At 49.7% G+C, this 22284-nt stretch overlaps 1 protein-coding gene across 2 annotated transcripts in view; it reads left to right on the top strand.

Annotated features, from left to right (window-relative positions):
- The window catches only part of Slco3a1 (solute carrier organic anion transporter family member 3A1), a 281466-nt gene that overhangs the window by 205896 nt on the left and 53286 nt on the right, over window positions 1-22284 (top strand). For both annotated transcript variants that reach the window (XM_038313702.2, XM_038313701.2), the window contains exon 4: window positions 8443-8706. In XM_038313702.2, the coding sequence (XP_038169630.1) occupies window positions 8443-8706 (264 nt within the window). The remainder of the gene's footprint in view (window positions 1-8442; window positions 8707-22284) is intronic.

Genomic DNA, 22284 nt, shown 5'->3' with positions numbered 1-22284 from the left:
CTGAGACCTCAAAGCCCACACCCTAATGATACACTTCCTTAACGAAGCCACATCTACTCCAACAAGGCCACACCTCCCAACAGTCCATTCCCTAGGTCCTCTAGGGGCCAATTGGTTCACACCGCCACAGGGGTGTCGCCCCAGATACCCTGATGCATGTATTCTCAAATATCACACACAGTATCTGAAAGACAGCACAAGATTTCTGGATAGTTCCGTCAGTCATATAGCCACATCTCCTTTCTCTCTCTGCAGGAGGTGGGTGGGAGGCTGTTGTAGCTGCTTCTTGGGCTGATCTGTTCTCGGGATCAATAAGAACTCTCAGTCCCTGGGTCCCCAATCCATCATCTCTTGACAGTGCTAAATTTACTAATTCACCCCCAAAGAAATAATGTGGTCCTCAAATCCAATCAAGCTGCACTGTGGCTCACTCGATTAATCCCACTGATATATTTACTTGTCGCTAATGATGTTACCAATTTTCAAGGAGAAAATAAAATCAGATACAGCCGCCTTTATTTATTCTCGTCAAGCGCTAGGCCTGTTTCAGGAAGGGATTAGACGCTTCTGTTTCCCAGCAGCCTGGCCCTTAGAAGCCCGCTCCTAGAGAGTCAGGTTGAACTGGTAAGGGACATACTAGATGAAGGGTCAGCTGCCGTCTCATCCAGACAGCAAAGCTGGCTTCCACCGGTGTCCCAAAGGCAGCAAAATCCAGGGGCAGCAAGAGCGTTGGAGAGGAGCAAGCTACCTTGAAAATATGGAGAGCAATGTATTTTGTTTGTACTGGGCATATCAGCAGTGACCCATCAAACCAAGGTCGTAGGCACAGCCAGAAGGTCTGAGCCAGAAGGAACCTTGGGCAGCTTTCTCCTTCAGAGTTTTCATTATACTAATGAGGAACCCGAGTCTCAGACTGAGAAGGGGAGGAACCCAGCCAGGGGAGGCACATCTGTTTAAAACCCAAGTCTCCGGAGCCACTTGGGAGATCTCTCCCATTCATGATCCTCTCTCCCCCACACTCCATGAAAGAGCCCCCTCTCTTGGTGCCCGGAGTAACCGTGGGAAGAGTGATACCTGGGTCCCCATAGGGCCCCGCTTTCCAAAGCAGACCCCTTATTGCTATCATCTCTGCCTGCTCCCCTAAGCCCTTCGAGAAGTAAAGCAGCCTCCTCCACACATCTAGGCTCATTGGCATTGATGTCTCCCATCCGTACCTCAGATGGACACTTTTCTTTGCTGTCTGGGCATCTTACTAGTGGCAGCCTGCCCATACTGTCGCTAAGAAAGGATGTCTGCTTCTTCTTGAAGCTGCCTGGGGGGGGGGGGGGGGGGGGGGGGGGAGGGGGGGAGGAACGATGCTGATTCTCACCACTAGAGGGCAGAAGACCATCACTAATTCTTTCAGGGAGTCAGCCTGGAAAAATCTCCTTTGCAAGCAATTTTTATTGTTTTTGATCTGGTGGCAGAACCTTATCATGTTTGGGTGCATTTTGGCTGCATTTTGAGGCAGGAATTCTCTGTTCTTTAATCCCACCACCACCACCATCTTGTCCACTTCCTGAAATAGCTCTCCTTTAGGGCTGCCCACCACATGGGAATGTTGAATTCCACACGAATGGCTGTACACATAGCCACATAGGCATCTCTGAAGCCTGGGATTGGGGAGAGGGCAGGGAAGGCAATGGCTGGCCTAGAGTTTCTGTGCTGGTGGCAAAGGCACTCATGGAAGACATGTGCTGTGGGGCAGGTGGAGGGGAAAAAAATGCCCTCTCCCCACTAAGGAGGCAACTTGCAAGGAGAAAGGTGGACCATGCTGGGAGTCAGAGTCACTGTGGGGGTAGGGGAGCAGGTAGCCTGTAGTAATGAGCAGGCAGTCCAGGAAAGGATCCTCTAGAGGGACTGGACACAGGTAACTTGCCCGGAGGCTTATCTGGCCTGGCTTAGGCACAGGACTCAGTGGCTGCTACCTTTCATCTATGTTTGATCCTGTTTGGCTCTGTTCATCTCTCTTAGGGTGAATAGATTCCTCCTGTGAATACTTGGGGGAAATGATGAGACTTTCAGAATTTTTTTTTAGACTATCTTGATGAAGCTAAAATTCAAGGAGAACAGAACCTTGAAGGAAAGGACTTGGTTTTGGGGTTTACCTCAATCGTGGAATCGACCAATAGTGTGGGTTTATTACAAGGAGATTAGGAAGAGCATCTGCCATGGTTAAACAGTTATTAAAGGTGCATGTGTGCTGTCTCATTCTGAACTTGGGAGTGTAGCTTCTATTTGATAAGGTTTTGTGTATAATCGACAAGATTCCAGACCCCTTGGGCAGCCATGGTACATGCCTTTAAGGCCAGTACTTGGGGAGCAGAGGCAGGCAGGTCTCCATGAGTTTGAGGCTGGCCTGGTCTACAGAGTTAGATTCCAGACCCCTGTGAATCTAGATCACACTTGTACTGGGTAGTGTTGACAGAGACTTCTGTCCCACCCAGTCCTGCACCTGATCGGTCCCAAAGAAACACACAGAGGTCTATATTAATTATAAACTGGTTGGCCTATTAGCTCAGACTTCTTATTAACTCTTATATCTTACTTTAACCCATAATTCTTGTCTGTGTTAGCCACATGGTTTGGTACCTTTTATCAGCGAGGTGTTCTCATCCTGCTTCTTCTGTGTCTGGGTGACAACTGTAGACTGACTCTTTCCTCTTCCCAGAATTCTCCCATTCTCATCGCCACACCTATACTTCCTGCCTGGCCACTGGCCAATCAACATTTTATTAAAGCAATACAAGACCATTGTCCCACAGCAGGCTAGCTTTGTGTGTCAACTTGACACAAACTAGAGTTGTTTGATAGAGCCTCTGTTGAGGAAATGCCTTGATGAGATCCAGCTGAAAGGCATTTTCTCATTTAGTGATCAATGGGAGAGGTCCCAGCCCATGGTGGGTGGGTGCCATCCCTGGGCTGCTGGTCCAGGGTGCTATAAGAAGGTGGGTTGCGCAAGCCAAGGGAAGCAAGCCAGTAATCAGCACCCCTCCACAGCCTCTGCGTCAGCTCCTACCTCGGAGATCCTACCCTGTTTGAGTTCCTGTCCTTACTTCCTTCAGTGATGAACAGCAATGCTGAAGTGTAAGCCAGATAACCCCTTTCCTTCCCAACTTGCCCTTTGGTTATGGTGTTTCATGGTAGCCATAGAAACAAAGACACCACTCCCTTGGGCTCTGTGATCCTAGGGCAGCCAAGAGAACCATGCAGAGTGCCCAGTGTCTGGCATATGGGAAGCATGCCATAAAGGTTAGATATAATGGGGTGTCTGAGAGGTCCTCTAGAGTCTGCAGTTATTGGGGGATCCAGCATGCTTTCAGCCCTGACTTCCAAGGTTTCCTCTCAGCCTAGTAATTGTCTCCCTAAAACTTGAACTGAACCAGAAGGCTGCCCCTCCCATCCACAGGAACCTCCCCCTGGTGGTTCTAACCTCACCACCTCTCCTATGGACACCTGTTGGAAATCACCCTGGCAGCTCCATGGCATCCATAGCTGCCACAAGATGACATGGTCTGACATGGTCTGTGTGCTTGTGGAGAAGGTCACCGGCTCAGCTGCTGCTCTACCTCGTGAGGTGACCAGTTCTGCTGCCAGATCCCTTCCCTTTGGACCTGTTAGCTGGATGGCTGAGATCTGGAATGTTCCATACCCTCCCTGCCTCCACTTTCTAATTAGGTTTGCAACTTAACGATACTCTTGGAAGTCCCGAATCCCATAGAAAGAGTCTGAGAACGTAGGTTAAGGAAATAGGCACATGAACCTAAAAATGCCCTGAGAGCCATAATGGCCCTCACACACCAGGATGGCCCAAGAGAAAGAAGCGACTGTCCCCAATTAGCTTGGCCCACTCTTCTCATAGTCTCACGGGTAGGCCTGTTAATGAGTTGTGTGCTGGTTTCTTCCTGTTCCTCCCATTTTTCTTTCTTTTTTAACATTGGAAATGGGGACAAAGTCCTGAGAGGTTCCTTGTAGTCACTTGCTCTTTGCAGAGGTGGCAAACTGATATTAGCGGCTTGCTCACTTTGTTCAACAGAGCTAGAAAGCAATAAAAGCAACCCAGATGTCAAAATGAAACACTTAGAGAAGTGGATCTTGGGTAGCAGGCTTTCTCCGTGAGTGTGAGGACTTGGGTTTGAATCCCTAGCACCCACGTGAACAAGCAAAGCATGGCTATGCAAGTGTCCAGAGCTGCAGGACTGGAGGGCAGTGGAGGGCAGAAACACAGGTCTCCAGAAATGCTAGCCAGCCAGCCTAGCCAATGTGGTGCGCTTCCGGGTCAATGAGAGGCCCTGTCTCAATGCAAGAAAGAACAAAAAACAACAGAGCAAGACACCCGGGCATCATGCTCCAGACTCCACAGGGGCACACAGACCCACACTCATGTGCCCATGCTGAAGAACACACATGCACACATAACATACAATACACACAAACACACAGAGACACACAAATAAAAGAAATGGGTCTTCTAAAGAGGGAGATTTATGCATGTCCAGGACACTTGCAAAGAGAGTCCCCAGCTGTGTCCTGTCTCGTGATGGACGTGTCCTGTCCGGGCACAGCTAGCAGATAGTGTTGTAGTGTCAGGCTCTTCCAGAACTTTGCCCTTCTGGTTGATGGAACCACCCTGAGAATGAGATCCTATGTCTTCCCAGCTCCTAGAGGAACCAAATGTAGGTGAGTGGCAGCAGGTGCTTCCCCTGGCATGGCCCTCAGCCTGAGGCACTGCCCCCACTCTGTTCTGATCCATAGCTCCCATCATCCCCGCGTCTTCTTTCATTGGTGTATCGATGTCTCTGAGTAAATGAAACGGATTGGTGCTTTTCAGTCTTTTTCTGGATATCTTTCGAGCAGCCACCTTCAAACAACAGGCTGAAAAGAAGCTTTAAAGTCAATACAGGAACTAGAACTGGAAAGAGAAATAAATAGCTTCTCAAGCTTCGCCCTCGGTTCCTCCCTGTCCTCAGCCTCCCCAGAACTGCTGTCAGTAGAGAGGGGTGGCTACTTCCCAAGCCATTTGTAGTAGTCAGGGTAGGCTAGTTCATGCTACAGTAACAACTATGTCCCCAAATCTGTGCACTAGGATGGTGTAAGTTTACATCCTGTTCCCCCGATTATCCAAAGCAGGTCACTGTGGACATTTCATTCACTGTGGCTTGTTCATATATTCCTCTTGGGAAGACAAAACATGGGAACCACACACAGCACATACACAGGCACACACAGAAGCGATGCCTGCTCCCCCTGCTCACTTTTTCCTCTGTAAAACTCTAGTATGTGGCCACACTTCACCAAGCCAGGGACGTATACTCTTCGAATCCAGAAGAAGAGCTGGTTGGACCCCAGACCTTAATGACATCTGCCATTTGGTTCTTTGTCAATACCAAGAACCCTATCTCTCTATCAGCTATTCAAGAACAGTGTCTCCTGAGCTTTGACAATTGCCATGCATGTAGAGAGGGCTTTTGTTGTTGTTGTTGTTGTTTTATTTTGTGTTTTGACTGTTAAGTAGCCAGAATTCCTCATAAAAATATTACTTGAGTTTGAGGGATAATTCAGCTAGTAAAGTAATCACTTTACTACAGGTCTGAGGACATGCGTTCAACCCCAGATCCACATGAAAAAAACCAGGTATTGTGGTACATGCTGTGACCCCAGGACTGGAGAAGGAGGGACAAAAGAACACCCCTGCGGCTTGTAGGCAAACTGGTGAGCTGCAGGCCAATGAGAGATTCTGACTCATGAAACAGAGTGGCTAGCTCCGGAAGAATAACAGCCATAGCCGAGGTTGGCCTCCGCCACAACAGCCACACAGGAGGCTCCCTTGGGCACACATGCTTTTAGACGCGCACTAATTTTTTTGGTGTAGACACTGGTAGAGGAGTTTCTGAGACAGGTTCAAGCTTGAACTGTCTTCTCTAAGTCAGGTAGAGAGCCACTCACTCGGCCTCCCCCGTGTACACACAGAAGCCAAGTGGTGTCCTGTCAGTGTACCGTCTCTCTCCTGCCACAGTATGGTGCATGAGTCACTGATATGGAGAAGCGTGAGCTCCCCAGGAAGCCAACAGTGGCTTGTGAATCCTGCCTTCCTCCATACCTTCACATGAGGCCCCTCCTAGCCTGACCCAAAGGGCAGGTGTGCCATGGTTTTGACCCAGGTTGACAGGTTCTTGCTGTCTTTCCATTCTTGAGCAGTCAGCTCTCTCTATATGCACGCCCACAGGGAAGAAGGGGACACAGACAGCTCACATAGCCAGTGCCAACCCGTCTTCCCGGGATGTTTTTCCACACATCCAAAAGAATCACTGATTTCCCGTGACTTTCTACAGCGCACTAATTTTGTTCCCCTCCAGCGACTGCTAGGGTTTCTCTGTCTTTGCTCTCCTCTGGAGCCTGTAGACAGTGGCGGCTCCCTTCCCCTTTGTTTTCTTCCCTTGCCTGGCAGCAGGTGAAGAAACACAGTAAGTGACAAGCAGGGAAAACAGCCCTATTCATCCACCCCAGGTGATTGTACTTCCTTTTCTCTTCCCTCATTTGCATGAAGATGCTTCCAGGATCACCTTGAGATTTCCCGGGTCCCTGGCATACTGTTTAAAAATAAAACCCGTACATGGAAAAGCCCATTCATACACGTAGGGGAAGAGAATAAGAGCTGCCATATCCGAAGAGCGCATGTGTGCCAAGGGATGCTTGCTTGTTACCTTTTATCCTTGCAACCGCTCCAGGGGTGGCGTCTTTATTTCACAAGTGATGAAAAGGCTCGGGGGTTGCTAGTGAGCTGCAGAGCCGGGATTCAGCACCGCCACCTCAGCCCTCTACAGCTAAGCTCTCTCCTCTCCAACACATGGCTATGCAAAAGCAACTGGTCCATCCTAGCACGGTGAGGGCCACTGAGCGTCAGTCAGGGTACAGAATATCAGTATCCCAAAGCCCGTTTGCACCTAACCAGAACAATCGGTGGCCTTGAGTTCAATTGCACAGACAGCAGGAATCTAGTGTCCACCCACAAAGGCCGGATGTTGAAGACGGACTAAAACAAGATGCTGTACCGAGTGAGGGGGGGCTTGTGTGTAAAGACCTCTGTGTTCCCAACTGCATTCATGTGGACCCGAGCAAAGAACCTAGGCTCTCCAAGCCTCAGTGTTCACACCAAATGGAGGGTATGAAGGACCCTATTTTATCAGCTTATAGGAAGAATTTCCTGACACAGCAAGAGTGTACTGTGTGTGACTCCTGGTGCAGAGGAGACCCTGGGAAAATGATAGCCAGTGTTAAGAGGCTTGGCGGGATGCAAGGAGCACTTTGCAGACGGCAAAATGCTCATCTGGTGTCTGCGCCCATCACTCTTCCCCAGCTGTCCATCCATCTGGTCCCGGCCTGCAGCCCCATTTTCCTTGCCTCACCTACTACTCTCCAGGTCCCCAAGAATCTCCTTTTGGGTTCTGGGAGCACGGTTTCTCATTTAAAAAGACACTTCTAGGTAGTTCATCCCGAGCACACCGCTTTGCAGGGCATCTGTAAAATGGACAGCAAAATGCAGGGAATGAATTCCCGTTCATTCCCAGGACTTGGGTTGGCAAATCAAAGATGTGCCAGTACCAAGCTGCCTGGATCCATGTAGCCAAACAGCATGGTTATGCATGGTGTCTTTGAGCACCAGAGCTGTGCCAGAGCTTTCTAATGGAGGGCTGGGGCTCAGCCAAGGGCCATCTTCACGACTTGGGTCATCCTAGCCAGTAGAATGCAGACATGTGTCTGGTGTGGTTTTTCTGGTCCTTACTAGTGACTCTGCAAGGTGGATGTTGTCGTCATCATCATCATCATCATCATCATCACTGTTTACAGATTTGTAAACTGAGGCATAGAGTTAAAAAAAAAATCTCCAAAAGGGTAGGATTTTCATTCAAGCGTCCTGGGCATCCATTTCCTTGAATTGCATTCTGCACCGGCTCTTTTTAGTTATGAACCTGCTTTAATTCACGCTGCGAGAGATGGAATGAAATTTCAGGCCAGCCGTTTCAGGTGAGAGAGCGTATACCTAGTGACAGTCCGCCCTTGGATGGCGAATATTTGCTTGTGTTTTCGTGAACTCAGCTTGGCAATGCAGCGAGATGAGTCAATTCCAGCCTGCCTCGGCTGTCTGGCTCCTCGCTGTTTTTGTTTAGACAGATTATAAGCACGGAGCGGACAGGGAAATTAAGGGGGAAACATGCTCCATCCCCGGTGATAGGAGAAACAGGAGCTCTGAGGTGGGAAAGAGTTTCCCAGCTCAGAGTTCCACCCCCTCACCCATTTCCACAGCCCTTGAATTCCATGCAGGGGACATCTCTCTCTTCAAGCAGAGTCCCCACAGCCCACACGCCCTGCCTCTCCACTAAACCGTGCCCTTTCTGTTGGCAGGTAACCTGGACATCACTCCAGATGACCCACGCTGGATTGGAGCCTGGTGGGGCGGCTTTCTGCTCTGCGGTGCTTTGCTCTTCTTCTCCTCCCTCTTGATGTTTGGGTTCCCACAGTCTCTGCCCCCACACTCAGACCCCGCCATGGAGAGTGAGCAGGCGATGCTCCCAGAGAGAGAATACGAGAGGCCCAAGCCCAGCAATGGGGTCCTGAGACACCCTCTGGAGCCAGACAGCAGTGCCTCCTGCTTCCAGCAGCTGAGAGGTAAGCACCGGAACAGAACTGCGTGGTCACAACGATGGGGGTGTCGTGATGGAAAACCCCCGCCACTGGGGGTTTTCAGAGTTTTGCGTAATTGGACGCACAAATCTTATGCCTAACTTATGACCAGACACAATGAGTGCAAAAAATAAGGTCACCACCATTTATTGGTGAACCCCTGGTGGTTTCATCAATAAATGGGGTGCAACAAGGCTCTACACTCTTTTAGAGGCGAAGTGAAAATCAGACGCAGCTTTTCTTTGACAAAATGGCAAGGTGGTGTGTTCTGGGTTGTTTCCGCTTTCAGCACGATCCCTTAAAGGCATAGAAAATGACAGAGAAGTTAGCACAGTGACTATAGTGAACATCGCCCGGCAGCCTCGGGCTGCTCCATGCCTCCATCCGTCCGTCCATCCATCCGTCCCTCTCTCTCTCTCTCTCTCTCTCTCTCTCTCTCTCTCTCACACACACACACACACACACACACACACACACACACACACATGCATATACACATGCACACACACTGAGGGAGCTACAGGGTACCTGTAGAGTTTAGACAAGAGCAGTTGGCTGCAGGTAGGTGCCTGGGCGCGATGTAGGCTGACGTACCCCCTCTCAGAGAAGTTGGGACGGAAGGACAATGGATGGACAGTCACCTCTTCTAAGCCAGCCTTTAGTAGCCACATGGGCCACATTCCAGGACACCATTCAGCATTGCCCAGAGGTCAAATCAAAGTCAAGGTGAGCACCTGTAGGAAGAGGTGCCCCTGTGGCGTGCGTTTGATAATCACAGGTTTTGGTGGACCCAAGGGTCCTTCCCTGTCTCCCTCCATACTGGCTGTAAGGTTGCTCCATTCTCCCCGCCATGTTTCCACAAGTTTAAGACTCTACAGGGTTCTTCTGTCACGTCATTATCCTGAGAATAAAAGCTCTGCCTGCAGAGACACTTAATCAAACCTGCAAGTCCACGAGGAGCCGGACGGACCTGTGCAAAGACACTAATTTAATAACCAGATGTCACGTCTGGCCCCATGTTCTCTGTCGGTATCTACAAGTGCTGCGAGCCAATTGATGGCCTTAAAATTCCTCTTTTTAAACTCGGGATGCACTCGTAGGTGAGAAGTCAGCTACTGTATTGTCCCTGGAGGTTGCCTTAGCTGGGACCACCCCCTCAATAAGGGTATAAATTGCCTCTACCACGTTCCAGAAGTCCCCAGCCAGTTGGAGGGTAATGCCTGTTGTTATCTTGAGAGCACAGCTGACTGTAATCTCAAGCCCCCAGCCTACAATAATCCATCAGGCTGGCATCAGAGTAGGTCTGGCAAGAGAGGACCCTGGTCCCCAGTCGTGGCAGCCTATCCAGATTCTTCTTTGTTCAGGTGACAGTTCTGTCTCCTACAAACCACATTTGTAGACCCTCCCTTTCATCTCTGGGTATACAGAGATTAAAAAAGAAACAACTAGGCCGTTAAAGACTTCCCCAGCAAGCCATCAAAGACAACCAGTGGTACAGGGAGTGACAGGCTTGTGGAAGGCCAGGGAGGGTAAGGGGCCTAGCTCAGCTGGGTCCCGAGCTACAGACTGTCACAATTTCAGAGTTCCTGGGATAAGGTTCAGCCATCCTTCTTTATATACTCCATCCAAGCATAGATATCCTACTCCTACTGGGGTCTGGGAACATGGCCGTGATTAAGTGGCTTGTGTCCTAGACTTATAATTCAAGAGAGGAGGCAGGCAACAAGAGAGGACACATCAAAGTCAAGATGAACCTCCAGAAGTTGACCCGGGCTGAGAAGTATGCATTTGGGTCAGTGGGTTTGGAACTCACTAGATCGGAAATGGTATAGATCGGGCATGGCATCGGTGTGAACACACTTCCATGAGTAGTGAATTTTCATTAAGGATGAGCAGTTCCTACTTTGTTGGTCCACCAGTGGACTAGTAGAGGATATTCCAGCAGGGCAGGAAAACTGTGTCTTCAGAAGGCTTCCCCAAGAGCAGGAATTTAGTGGCGTGAACTATTGTGCTAATCAACCATCATCCAGTGCTGGCCACAGAGAAGGGCCCGCTGTCTTTACATCCTTTCTTCCCCCATGAGCTAAGTGGTTTTGCCCCAGGAATACGTTCACCCAATGCAGCCTTCGGTGCTGTTGATGTCCCCACACAGACTCTTTGCACCAATAAATGGAACTCTGTCAGATGTATCAGAGGAACACATGCCTCTCAGAAACTATCTTAACCAGAGGTTTTTTTGGTTTTTTTTTTTTTTTTTTGTCTTTGGGAATTTCACATCATGAGTCCCAATCACATTCATTTCCCGGTCCCTCCAAATACATTCTTCACCCTTGCAGCACAACCGCCAAGAAAATGAAAATATATATGTAAACTAAACATAAACAAAATTCCACTTTGATCTCTCTTTCCCTCCTCTCCAGTACCTCTAGTGGCCTTGGGAGCTGTGGCATGTCCTGTGGTAGACCGTTTGTCCAAACAGCTTCCCTTACAAATGTTCACTGTATTAAGCTGTTGGCCTGGTTCAAGGCCTCCCACTTCTGGTATGCCATCAATACTGGATGGACCCTCACCGAACTCCTCATGGATGTCCTGCTGTTGCGCGAATCATGGTTCTGCAGCTATCTATGGTTCTGTAGGACTGGTCCCTTCACAGGCTCCAGCAAGTCATAGATGGGGGCGATGTTGGGGTGGGTCATATCAAAGCACTGGATGCAGACCTGGGTGAGAGCTGAATTGGTCGGTCTGGACCTCCACTGGGACTGCCCCCCTAAGGTAAGGGGCTGAGCCAGCTCTCCTGCTCCTGTACCATTGGAATCAGCTTCCCCACACCTATGATGAGAACTTGCCCAGCTCTCTTATGAGGGATGGAACCAGCTCTCCCATTTTAGTGGCCAGCAAAGGACAGGGCCAGATCTGCCAGGGCCAGCAAAAAGTGGGGCCAGCTCACCGTGGCTTGGAATTTCAATACATACATGTCTGGGCCAGAGACATCAACACTGACCCCAGCTACAGCAAGATCACAGACCCAGATAGGGCCCTTAGCAGCGGCTTTGACCCATATGTCACCATCGTCCTGGGTGGCAGCACAGACCACTCAGATCAGTATGGCCCCTGTGGCGGTATGGCTCTCAGACACCCACATGGTCTCAGGTAGCAGCCCAGACTCTGGGTACCCTCATAAACTTTGATACCAGAAGCCATGGACATCAACACAGACCTTGGCTGTGGTAGGGCTATGACCTCTCAGATACTAATGGCAATTTCTCATGCATCTCTTTGGCACTTAAAAGAAAGGTTTTTCTTCTTGCACCATCTATTTGAGCCCCAGGCCATGCTCATAAAATCTGCCTATAGCAGCCTTCAACCCCACCATGCAGCCTTCCAGGTGTCTGAGAATGACAGAGAGTAGCCTGTCTGGATTGGGACGTCCTGAGCCCCAGTTCAACTCAGCCACTTCCCCGCTGTGCCACCTTGCACCTTGGTCACGACATTTAGCTCTTCTTGGCTTTAACATGGAGATCTGGCTTCTTCTTTACAACAGCTGTCTCGGGTTGGTTGGTACTCTTATTTATCATGGTATACGGGGTGCTTACCCTGTCATGATGTGGGTGCTTGTCACCAACAGAGCCAGCGGTTGACTGAGTTTGCAGCTCTCTGCAGAAGATGAGGGGTAGAAAGCATGGACTCTGGTTTCAGAATAGCCTGGAAGTCCCAAGCTTGTAGCAACTATCCCATAAGCATTTCAAAACAGCAGACGGCAGACAAACACATGCTTGGGTTTATTAAGCTGCAGAGTCGCCCCCGGGTGGGAGGCTGCCAAACCCAGGCATAATGCTGGATCTCAACACGCCACCAAATGTCTTCACTTCTAAGCCTTGGCCCTGGGGCGCTTCTGCCCTAATGACCCCACACTTTGAGGTGCCCTCACAGTCACCTTCATCCTGGCGCCTGGTACTCTTCTTCCCTCCCTTTTTATGCCAATACATTATATATTGGCACGGGGCATGACCCTCTTGGACCCTTGTAGCTGTACAGTGTGTACAGAATTAATGAAAGGCTGCCTAGAGGGGAGAACCGCTCCATGAGAGTGTAATAGATAAGCCAGGGCCGGTAAGGTGGCTCACTGAATAAAGGTGCTTGCTGCCAAGCCTGACCCCATCGGTTTCATCCCCAGAACTCACGTGGTCAGCAAAAAGAACTGATGCCTGCAAGTTGTCCTCTGACCTTCACCCTTCACATACATGCCATGGCACACTGCTTATGCATGTGTGTGTAGACATACACACATACACACACAAATAAATAAATAATAATAATAAATAAATAAATGCAAATCATTCATTTTCATAAAATTAAACACTCAATATGCCCATCACTTGCCTGTTAAATCTCACACCCACAGCTGTGTGATAGACACAGGCATGTTTTCATAGCAAACATGTGCGGTGCTTTCAGGTGCTGCGATCGGTGTCACGTCTGTAGTTTCGCACTTTATCTTTAAGCTGTCCCAGATAACCTGGGGAGCCTTGATGGACGGGATCTGCATCCCCGGTGAAGTGATCTGTCCCCCTCGATCTGCTTGCTTTGTGTGATTTGTGCAGTGCATCAGGAACACCCCCTCTTTGCTCTTCTTTCTGCCTAAAATAGCCTTTTCCCCTTGGGCTGTCTCTGTCTTTACCTCCTGAGAAAGCACTCTTTTTTAAGTGTGCATGTGCACGCGCGCGCACACACACACACACACCCACACACACACACACACACGCGTGCGCGCGCACATTGCCATTCTAGGTGCATGCCTTGTTATATTCAGGACAAGGTCAGCTGCATTGCCCTACCATCCACTTGGCCTCTGCAAAGCCCCTACTACTGCTGTGTCCCCACTGTAGTCTGGTCCACCCAGAGTGGTGCTCGGCATCTACTCCAGAACAAAGCTCTCATGCATCTGTTTATTCACAGCGCGAGGCAGTGCCTGTCATGGAAATGGTGCCATTTTAAGGAATGAAGTAACAAATGAACACTTTGCTAGCATGTGTGTGTGTGCGTGGACACCACACACACACACACACACACACACACACAGCAGGGGCTGGGAGCATGACTAAGTAAAGTGCTTTCCACAGAAGTCTAAGCGTCTGAGTTCAGATGTCCAGCATCCATATAAAATGCCAGGCACAGTGGCACACACCCCCATAATCAGGAAGCAGAGACAGGCAAGGCCGTGGGACTCTCAGCCAGTCTAGCAGAATCAGCAAGCTACGGAGTCAGTGAGCCACTCTATCTCAGAATGGAGGATGGAGATCACTATAAGGAAACACTCAAGACACTCAACATCAATTTCTGGTCTCTATAGAGGTGCCTGAACACACACACACACACACTCACACACACACACTCACACCATCACAAACAACCGCAACAATGAAAATACTGGTTCTCATCCATTACCCCATTGAATCTCTCCAGCCCTGTGAGCCACTGGCACTGTTCTACAGATGTGGAAATCAGACTTAGACATGGGAAGGAAGGAAGGACACTTGAATCAGTGTGGAGAAAACAAAGCCTGTCTCCATAAGTTTGGCATGATGCCGTCTCTGTCACTGACTCTCTTGGAAAAACAAGTGTGTGAACTGTAACTGTCTCCTGCAGCGGCACACATGTCCCCTAAAACAAGGTAGCTTCCAGTGGGGCTGCAGCTGAAAAGGAAGGAAGCCCCTGCTCCCCGCTGGCTCTGGCAGGTCCTGACTTGCTGGGATCAGTGTAACTGCCTAGGTCAAGGCTCAGAATCCTCAGGGCGAACCCCAACTTTGATCTCTAGAGGGGCAAACAGAAGATGAGCTGAGCTCTCTTGTCTCAGCCCTACATACACACACACACACACACACACACACACACACACACACACACACCCGACAGACAAGTGGCCTCTCGATGTCCTTGAAAAGACAGCTGAGCCCTGTGCACTTTCTCTAGTGCAGCCTCACTGGGAGAGGAACACAGCTCTGCCTTGAGATGTCACCCTGGCCCAGCCCGGCCCAGCACTGTGCTCAGTGGCCCTTCTCTGCTAAACCTCAACAGCTGGATCCTGTCCCCAGTCTCCCCCAGCTGCTGTCTACCCGGGGTCCCTTCCTGACCTAAACCCATCCATGATGCCTCATCTTCATTGGCAACTTGAGGTCATTTAGAATCATCTTTGAAACATGTCTGAGTGTGTCATTTTTGGTTTGGTTTGGTTTGTTGTTGTTGTTGTTGTTGTTTTGAGACAGGGTTTCTCTACACAGCACTGGCTGTCCTGGAACTCGCTGTGTAGGCAAGGCTGGCCTCGAACTCACGGAGATCCCCCTGCCTCTGCCTTCCGAGTGCTAAAATTAAAGGCGTGCGCCACCACCACAAGCCTTTGGGTGGGTGTCTTTAAGGCAAGGAAGACCCACCCTGAATATAGGCAGCTTCATTCCAGGTCCTCAGTGCCGAGTCAATCAAATATGTACCCTTTCTACTTCCTCACTGAGGAAACCGTGTGACCAGCCAGTCGCCTGGTGTGTCTGTGTAGCGCCTTTGGTCCCCTCAGACTGTGAGCCAGAGTAAACCCTTCCTCCTTCAAGTCACTTCAGACGTGTATTTTGTCACAGCAGCAAACATGATGGAACACCTGATCATGTCACTACCAGCTGCCTAAAGGAACAGTGGCAGAGCCCTGCTGTGGCTCCCTTGTCACCCCTACCTTGTTCTGCCATGGCAGTCCCCGGTCTCCTTAGAAGTACTCCATTGTCCCCTGCCCGCTTCGAAAATTCTGGAAGCCACATCCCATCCTGGACATCACCTGCCTTTCCCTTCTGGAGGGACCCCTTCCCTGGCATGGCTTCATTTTGCTTTCTGACGGGCGACGTATGACTTCCTTTGTACCTCCATGAAGGTGGAGACGCTCCGTTTTTGTTGACACCCTGGGACTACATCCTCCCCTGTGTTAAGGGGAGGAATGAAGGGATCATGGAAGGGACATTACCAGGCCCAGTGCAGTTTTGTTTTCTTGAAGTATCCCAGCCACCTCTTAGCCAACCCACCCAGGCGGTGGCTTCCATATGACCCACCTGGGAACACATGGTAAATGCTGTACATGTCTATATGCTGCCATAGCCCGCAAGGGACCCACCTGTGTCAGGAAGGGTCTGCTGGACCCCGCTCCAACCCTGGCTTCTTCCATCCCTTCTCAGCTCAGCAGTTGGTTTCTGCTCCATTTTTCTTATTGGGTGCCTGTACCTTTCATTCAAGTGTGTGTTTGAGGATCCTGGTAGTCTGAGCATGCTCATGCTGCCTGCTGAATGCTGTCTATTATGTGATTTGTCTCCACAACTGACCTCTCTCATCCTGTAGATATACTGTGAAATTCTGCGTTCTTGCTTCCATGGTGAAAAAAAACAATCTGCCATCCCAAACCCTGGCAGTCTTGCGCCAGGCTATGCCTCGCATCCTGCTGGGCCCCAGGGCTTTGGTTAGGATTCACCAGGGACCAGGCTGGTCAGTGAGTTCATAGTGTTCTTAGTGTGGGTGTGCCCTGGAGTACTCGTTCATGTGATGCTCACTTCTGGCTATTTCAGCAAAGCCACTGAGCCAAACAGAAGAGGGTACCCAGCAGGATGCTGGGCATGGTTGGCATGTCAGAATGTTGGCTGAATGAATAGGTATGAATGAAGGTAGCGTTTCCAAGGGGGACATCTTTGAACCAGAACAACATCAGGGTTGGAAAGCAGTGGCTGTCTAAACAGGTGGAAACCTGTCCATGATCTTCTCACGTTGTTGGGGAGAAGGCAAGTTCATATGTGTATGCAGACGGACATGCGCACATGTGCACGTAAATACACAGGCCAGAGTTCAACCTCATGTGTCATTCCTTAGCAGCCATCTGCCGATTTGTTGTTGTTGTTTTCTTTATTGTGTTGTTGTGTTTTTGTTCAGATAGGGTTCTCACTAGCCTGGAACTGGTGGAATTATGTAGACTGGCTAGCCAGCAAGACACAGGGAGAGCTGTTTTTCAGCACCTTCCAGGCGTTAGCATAACAAGCGTGTTTCTTCATTAGGGTTACTATTGCCATGATGAAACACCATGACCAAAATCAAGTTGAGGAGAAACGGGTTTATTTGGCTTTACTTCCATCACTGTTCATTACAGAAGGAAGTCAGGACAGGAACTCCAGCAGGACAGGAACCTAAAAGCAGGAGCTGATGCAGAAGCCCTGGTGGGGTGTTGCTCCTCGTGGCTTGCTCAGCCTGCTTTCTTATAGAACCCAGGACCACCAGCCCAGGGGTGGCATCACCCACAATGGGTCGGACTCTACCCTATCAGTCACTAAGAAAATGTGCCAGGTGGTGGTGGTGCATGTCTTTAATCCCAGCACATAGAAGGCAGAGGCAGGTGGATCTCAGTGAGTTTAAGGCCAACCTGGTCTACAAAGAGCATTCCAGGACAGCCAAGACTGTCTCCAAAAACCAAAAAGAAAAACAAACAAACAAAAAAAAAAAAAACGCCCTACAAGCTACCCTACAGCCTGATCTTTTGGAGGCATCTTCTCAATTGGGGCTCCCTCTTTTTAGTTAACTAGCTTATGCCAAGTTGACCTAAGACTAGCCAGCACACATGTACTGCCATGCCACGTTCTTTTCCATGGATATTGGGGATTGAACTCAGGTCCTGATAGTATAGTAGACACTCTTACCAGCTGAACCATCTCTCCCCATTTGAGGGTCATGCTTCATATCAGCCTGTTAACAGCTCCGAGAAGGCCAGCTCCATGGAAGGCTGGATGATTTCATTTTAATCCACATTTCTCATCGCTGCATGGCTGTGACTATACTACATTATAACCATTAGCAAAAGCTTCCAGAGTCCAGGGTACAAGATGAAAGGACCCCACACAGTTCAGAAAGATGTACGAGGGACTGTAGAGCGTGTGCTTGAAGACTCTTCACTGAAGGGCTACCTGGAAGGACGAGAGAAGAGGAAGTGACCTTGCTCTGGGAGCAAGCGGAGTCAGCATGCATGGACATTGTGTACTGGGGCATGGTTGGGGAGATGGGCATCTGGTTTGTGTGTGATTTGGAAAAGGGTGTGGTATAGGTCAGATGGGGACAGTCCCATGTGTATCAGAGTGTCTGGTATCTGAAACAGAAGTCCTGGGTGCATTATGAATGAATCCATCAATGCCTTGGCACTGACCTTCAGATAAAAGTGTCTGGACTTTGTTTTATCAACCCTAGTTTCCCCGCCAGCAGTTTGAGTCAACTCCACCTGTATGGTGTCTTGCAATACCACTTTGTATCCACCCTCTGGGAAAGTCTGCTCCCACGAGGCAAAGCAGGAAGGAGAGGCTTGGGGATGATGATATCTGAAAGCCCCTGAAGTGATTCTAAGTAAATTCCTAACTGGAAATGAATACCAGAGACAAGGACGACCCTTGTTGGGTCCCCATGAGTCCCCATGAAGGGCTGACAGATCAGAGCATCCCCTCCTCCCACCCCTGCCACTTCCACTCAGTTGAACTTTCATAAATTGAAATGCTGAGAGAATGCTGTCACAAATAAGTTGGGAAAGAATGGGCTCCCCCAGTGACCTGAGTACCATAAGGCCCTGCTGCAAGAGCAAGCAGGGTAGTGGGCAGGGGCTCGGCTTTGAGGTAGACTGCGTGTCAGCTTGCTTTACCAGAATGCCACTGTTTGTCTTTGTAAACTTTCCAGGAACGAATTCTCACCTTTCTGGGTTTTCACATCCAGAAGAACTAGGAGGTACAGCAAGCCCTGTATGGCAGAAGGATAGAAGGCATTTTCACAGCGGAGGCTTTTAGACACAGGCGTGAATGAAGTAGAGGTGCCTGTTTGCTTCCAAGACCTGTTATTGCCTAAGCCATTTTCTCGCTGCTATCTTTGCCTTGGAAAGATACAACACTTGGGTCTCAAAAAGCAGCTGCTGCCTCTGAGCCTCCTTTTTCCCATCGTCTCTGTCCTCCCTGGGTAAGGCTGTGCCTCTCGGGCCACCCATAGGAAGGGAAGACCCTGGATAACACCAGTGTGGAGCTAGAGTCTGACTCTTTGTTCTTGCTTTAAGTAGACTTGTGAGTGGCCCTACCATGCCTTTTCTCTTAGACCCTCCTGGTGGTCCCAAAAGAATCAGTGGACTCAATCAGTTCTCGGCTATGGCTGCCCTGGCCAGCACACACCAGTTCACACACACACACACACACACACACACACACACCAGCTCACACTTGGTAGGTTTCATTCTAAGTGTTTGTTTGGGGATGGTAGTTTTCTGTTTGCTCACCCGGGCCACACTTTTCTTCTTACAAAGAAAGTAAGTATTGCCCTGTGCCTGTTCCCTTCTAAGGACAGAACAGTTGGGAGTTAGTTCCCGTAAGAGAGCCACAAGAGAGGTCAGGGCGGACACCAGCTAACTGGCTCAGCTTGACAGGTATGGCCACAATAGACCTATAGCTGCAACCAGAGGCTGTCCAGCCTGAGGCCAGTGTGTAGTAGAGGCTTGCTTCCAGAAAATTCCTAGTCGCTGCTGGGTTCCTCTTCTACCTGGGCTTTCTTCTACTCTCAACCAAGGGAATGGTCTAGACAACTCCAGAACCGTCAGTGGGAGGGAGAAGAGACATATGTCCTGGATTTCTGACCCCAGAGCCAAGGTGTCATTTACCTGGCTGCATTAATTGTCCCAGTTCTGCCACAGACATGAACTTGTGGAATTCACTCAGAGTTTGGCCATAAGTTTGCCCTTGTCTCTCAAAAGCCTGCAACAGCTCCCCTCCAGGCCTCCGAGGCTGATCCACTCCTCTAGTCATTGGATTCCTTAACCTTCTCCGTCTCCTGTGTTTGTTTGACATATGCTCTTCTGGGACATGGCACCTTTGCCTTTCCATCCCCCGTTCTCAGTAGCTCTTCTCCTGGGAAAGACAAAGCTAGGCCCTGTTGCCAGTCATGGCAGCTCTGGTTTGGGCACATGGAGGACCGGTGGGGAGGCTGCTATGTCATAATGTTCCATCTTTCCCAGGAAGTGCCCTCTCATTCCTCTCCTCCTTCCTTCCTTCCATCCACCCTTCCTTCCAATTGTGATGATTTCTGTTTCTCTAGCTCTCTCCACTCCTCTCTTCTCTTGAGTCCTACCTGTTGTGAAATGCTTCATGGCCACTCAGCTTTTAGAAAAACATTAGGCACTAGATAACACTAAGTAATCTAGTGAGGTCTCCACAGAGCCTCACAAGAACCACTGTTGGGCCTCCTCTAAGTCTTGGGAGGGTAGTAAGATGCTTGACTCCTAGCCTGACCTGTTGATTTGCTCTGTGGAAGAGGGGCCTCTATTAGGGAAACCCTTGGCTCCAATGTTGACTCCTAGGAACTGCAACATAATATCTCCATGGCCATAGGAACCTGGTGTAGGAGGTCCATCTGTCAATATGTTGCTTTTATTGGTTAATGAATAATAATTAAGATGTAAGAGCTAGCCAATAAGAAGCTAGAGCTAATGGGCCAAGCAGTGTTTTAATTAATACAGTTTCTGTGTGGTTATTTTGGTTCTGGGCAGCCAGGACCAACAAGTGCCCTTCTTCCAACAGTAACCCTGCCCCAGTCTTCTGCCAGCTGTCACTCAACAGTCCCCTCATAGAGGTGAGTTACCAAAGCAAGCCTGGTGACTCCATGGCACCCTGTATATCTGCCAGGGAGCCTTCACCTGGTCCTTCCTTTTGCCTGCTCATCCTGCCTCTCACTGAGCTCCTGCCTATGTGTCAGGAATGCTGGATCACATGCTTCTTGATCTGGGGTCTTTTCATCTTCGCAGATGGGTAGAGATGAGTCACAGACCTGCCAAGTCTTCAATCCAAAATGTAAATCCACAGCACCTGCCTCTTTAGAGCATGGCCCCTGACATGATGTGGCACGACTTTCCTCAGCCACATTTTTTCCTATGGTTCTCAGCTCTTCCTTCATCCCTTCAACTCTGTCTTTTATTTCTTCCTCTCCCCCCCCCACCTTCTAACTCCTTTCTTCAAAAAAAAAAAAAAAGTCTTGCACTAAGTCCCAGGCACACACTACACTAGATCATTTTTCTCAATGAGGTGGCCTGAAAGAGGATTCCCCCACAGGCTAATACATTTGAATACTTTGGTCTCCCGCTGGTGGAACTGTTTGGGAAGGATTAGTAAGTGTGGTCTTAGCTGCAGCACTCAGGACAATAGGTCCTGTCTCTCACCTGGGAAGCATGGTAGAGCTGACCCTGTTGGCAGGGGCATGGGTGAGCCAGCCCTGAGAACATGGAAGCAGAAGGTCTGCTCCCGCCATGGTGGCAAGAGTGAGGGAAAGAGGCCCTGCCCCTCTCACCCCTTGCCATCTGTGGCAGGTGAGAGAGTAGATCCTGTCCCTCGCCAGCTGCAGCACTCAGGAGAGGGGCCCCTGCACCTTGCCTGGGCAGCACAGTAGGGCTCACCCTCATGGTGTAGGTGTGGGTTGGCCCTGAGGGCCTGAAAGCAGGAGGTCTGGCCCTGTCCTTTACTGCTTGCCACACAGGGTGAACGTGCTGGGGAGGTGAGGTGCTTAAGAGCTCTTCCTGGTGATGATGAGGTAGAACTGGTGGGCTGACAAACCCAGCTACCACTCAGGCTATGAGTTGGCCCACCCTGCTCTCTCCCGTAATTGTTATGGACTCCCTCTCTGAAACTGTAAGCCCCCAAATAAACCCTTCCTTCTATTAGGTACCTTGGTCATAGTTTCTTAACACAGCAATCGGCTGAGACACCCAGGCTCCATGGGGATTTTCATTGCTATTTGTTGAGAGTGAAACTCTACTTCTTACCGGCAGGTCCAGCCTGCTTGCTTAGTCTTCATAATAACAATAGTGGCTCAGAGAATCCAGGACAGAACACCACCCTTCTCACAATGTGCTGTGTTGGCTGGCGCTGTGGCTGGAGTTTCTGCTGTGTTGCTCTCATTGCCGGACACCATTCCTGCCTCAGTTTCCCCATTTGTAAATGGAGCATTTCATGGTTCTAAGATCATGTTTATTGTGAGTCTGTGAGTTGATGATGAACACTTAGGATGGCGTTTGGCACATAGACAAAGCTCCAATGATAGTCCTTAGGATGCCCCCAAATGACCCACAAATGAACAACAGTCCTCTGTCCCACAGGAATGTCTTCTGGGGGCTCACAGTAGACAGCCTGCTCTCCATGGAGCTGGCTCCCCTATGCTATTTCCAAGTTTGTACCACCCTACTGGTGACAGCAGTGGGCTCCCAGTGAGAGCGCGAAAGGTTTCCCAGGTTGGTGGATGATTCAGTCCAACCCCTTAGACCGCAGCTCCAGTACCAAGGCTAAATCAGTAATGGAGAGTTAAATGGCTAAGGGAGGCTGCAGCTGTTCAGTGACCTGTTGTGGCCCTGGTTCACCAGTCTCTGCTCATCTGGGCCACTCCTTCCTTGAAAGGCTGACTTTTATGGGTTTAGCAATCTACTTGGGTCAGTAGGACAGCCCTAAAGTCAAGCTAACTAAAGCCTCATTTCCAAGCTGGGGTATGGAAGGT

Source organism: Arvicola amphibius, chromosome 12 (genome assembly GCF_903992535.2).
Source record: "Arvicola amphibius chromosome 12, mArvAmp1.2, whole genome shotgun sequence".
NCBI classification, from domain to species: domain Eukaryota; kingdom Metazoa; phylum Chordata; class Mammalia; order Rodentia; family Cricetidae; genus Arvicola; species Arvicola amphibius.
Note: the sequence above shows the minus strand (reverse complement) of the source record. Positions and strands in the feature narration are given on the sequence as shown.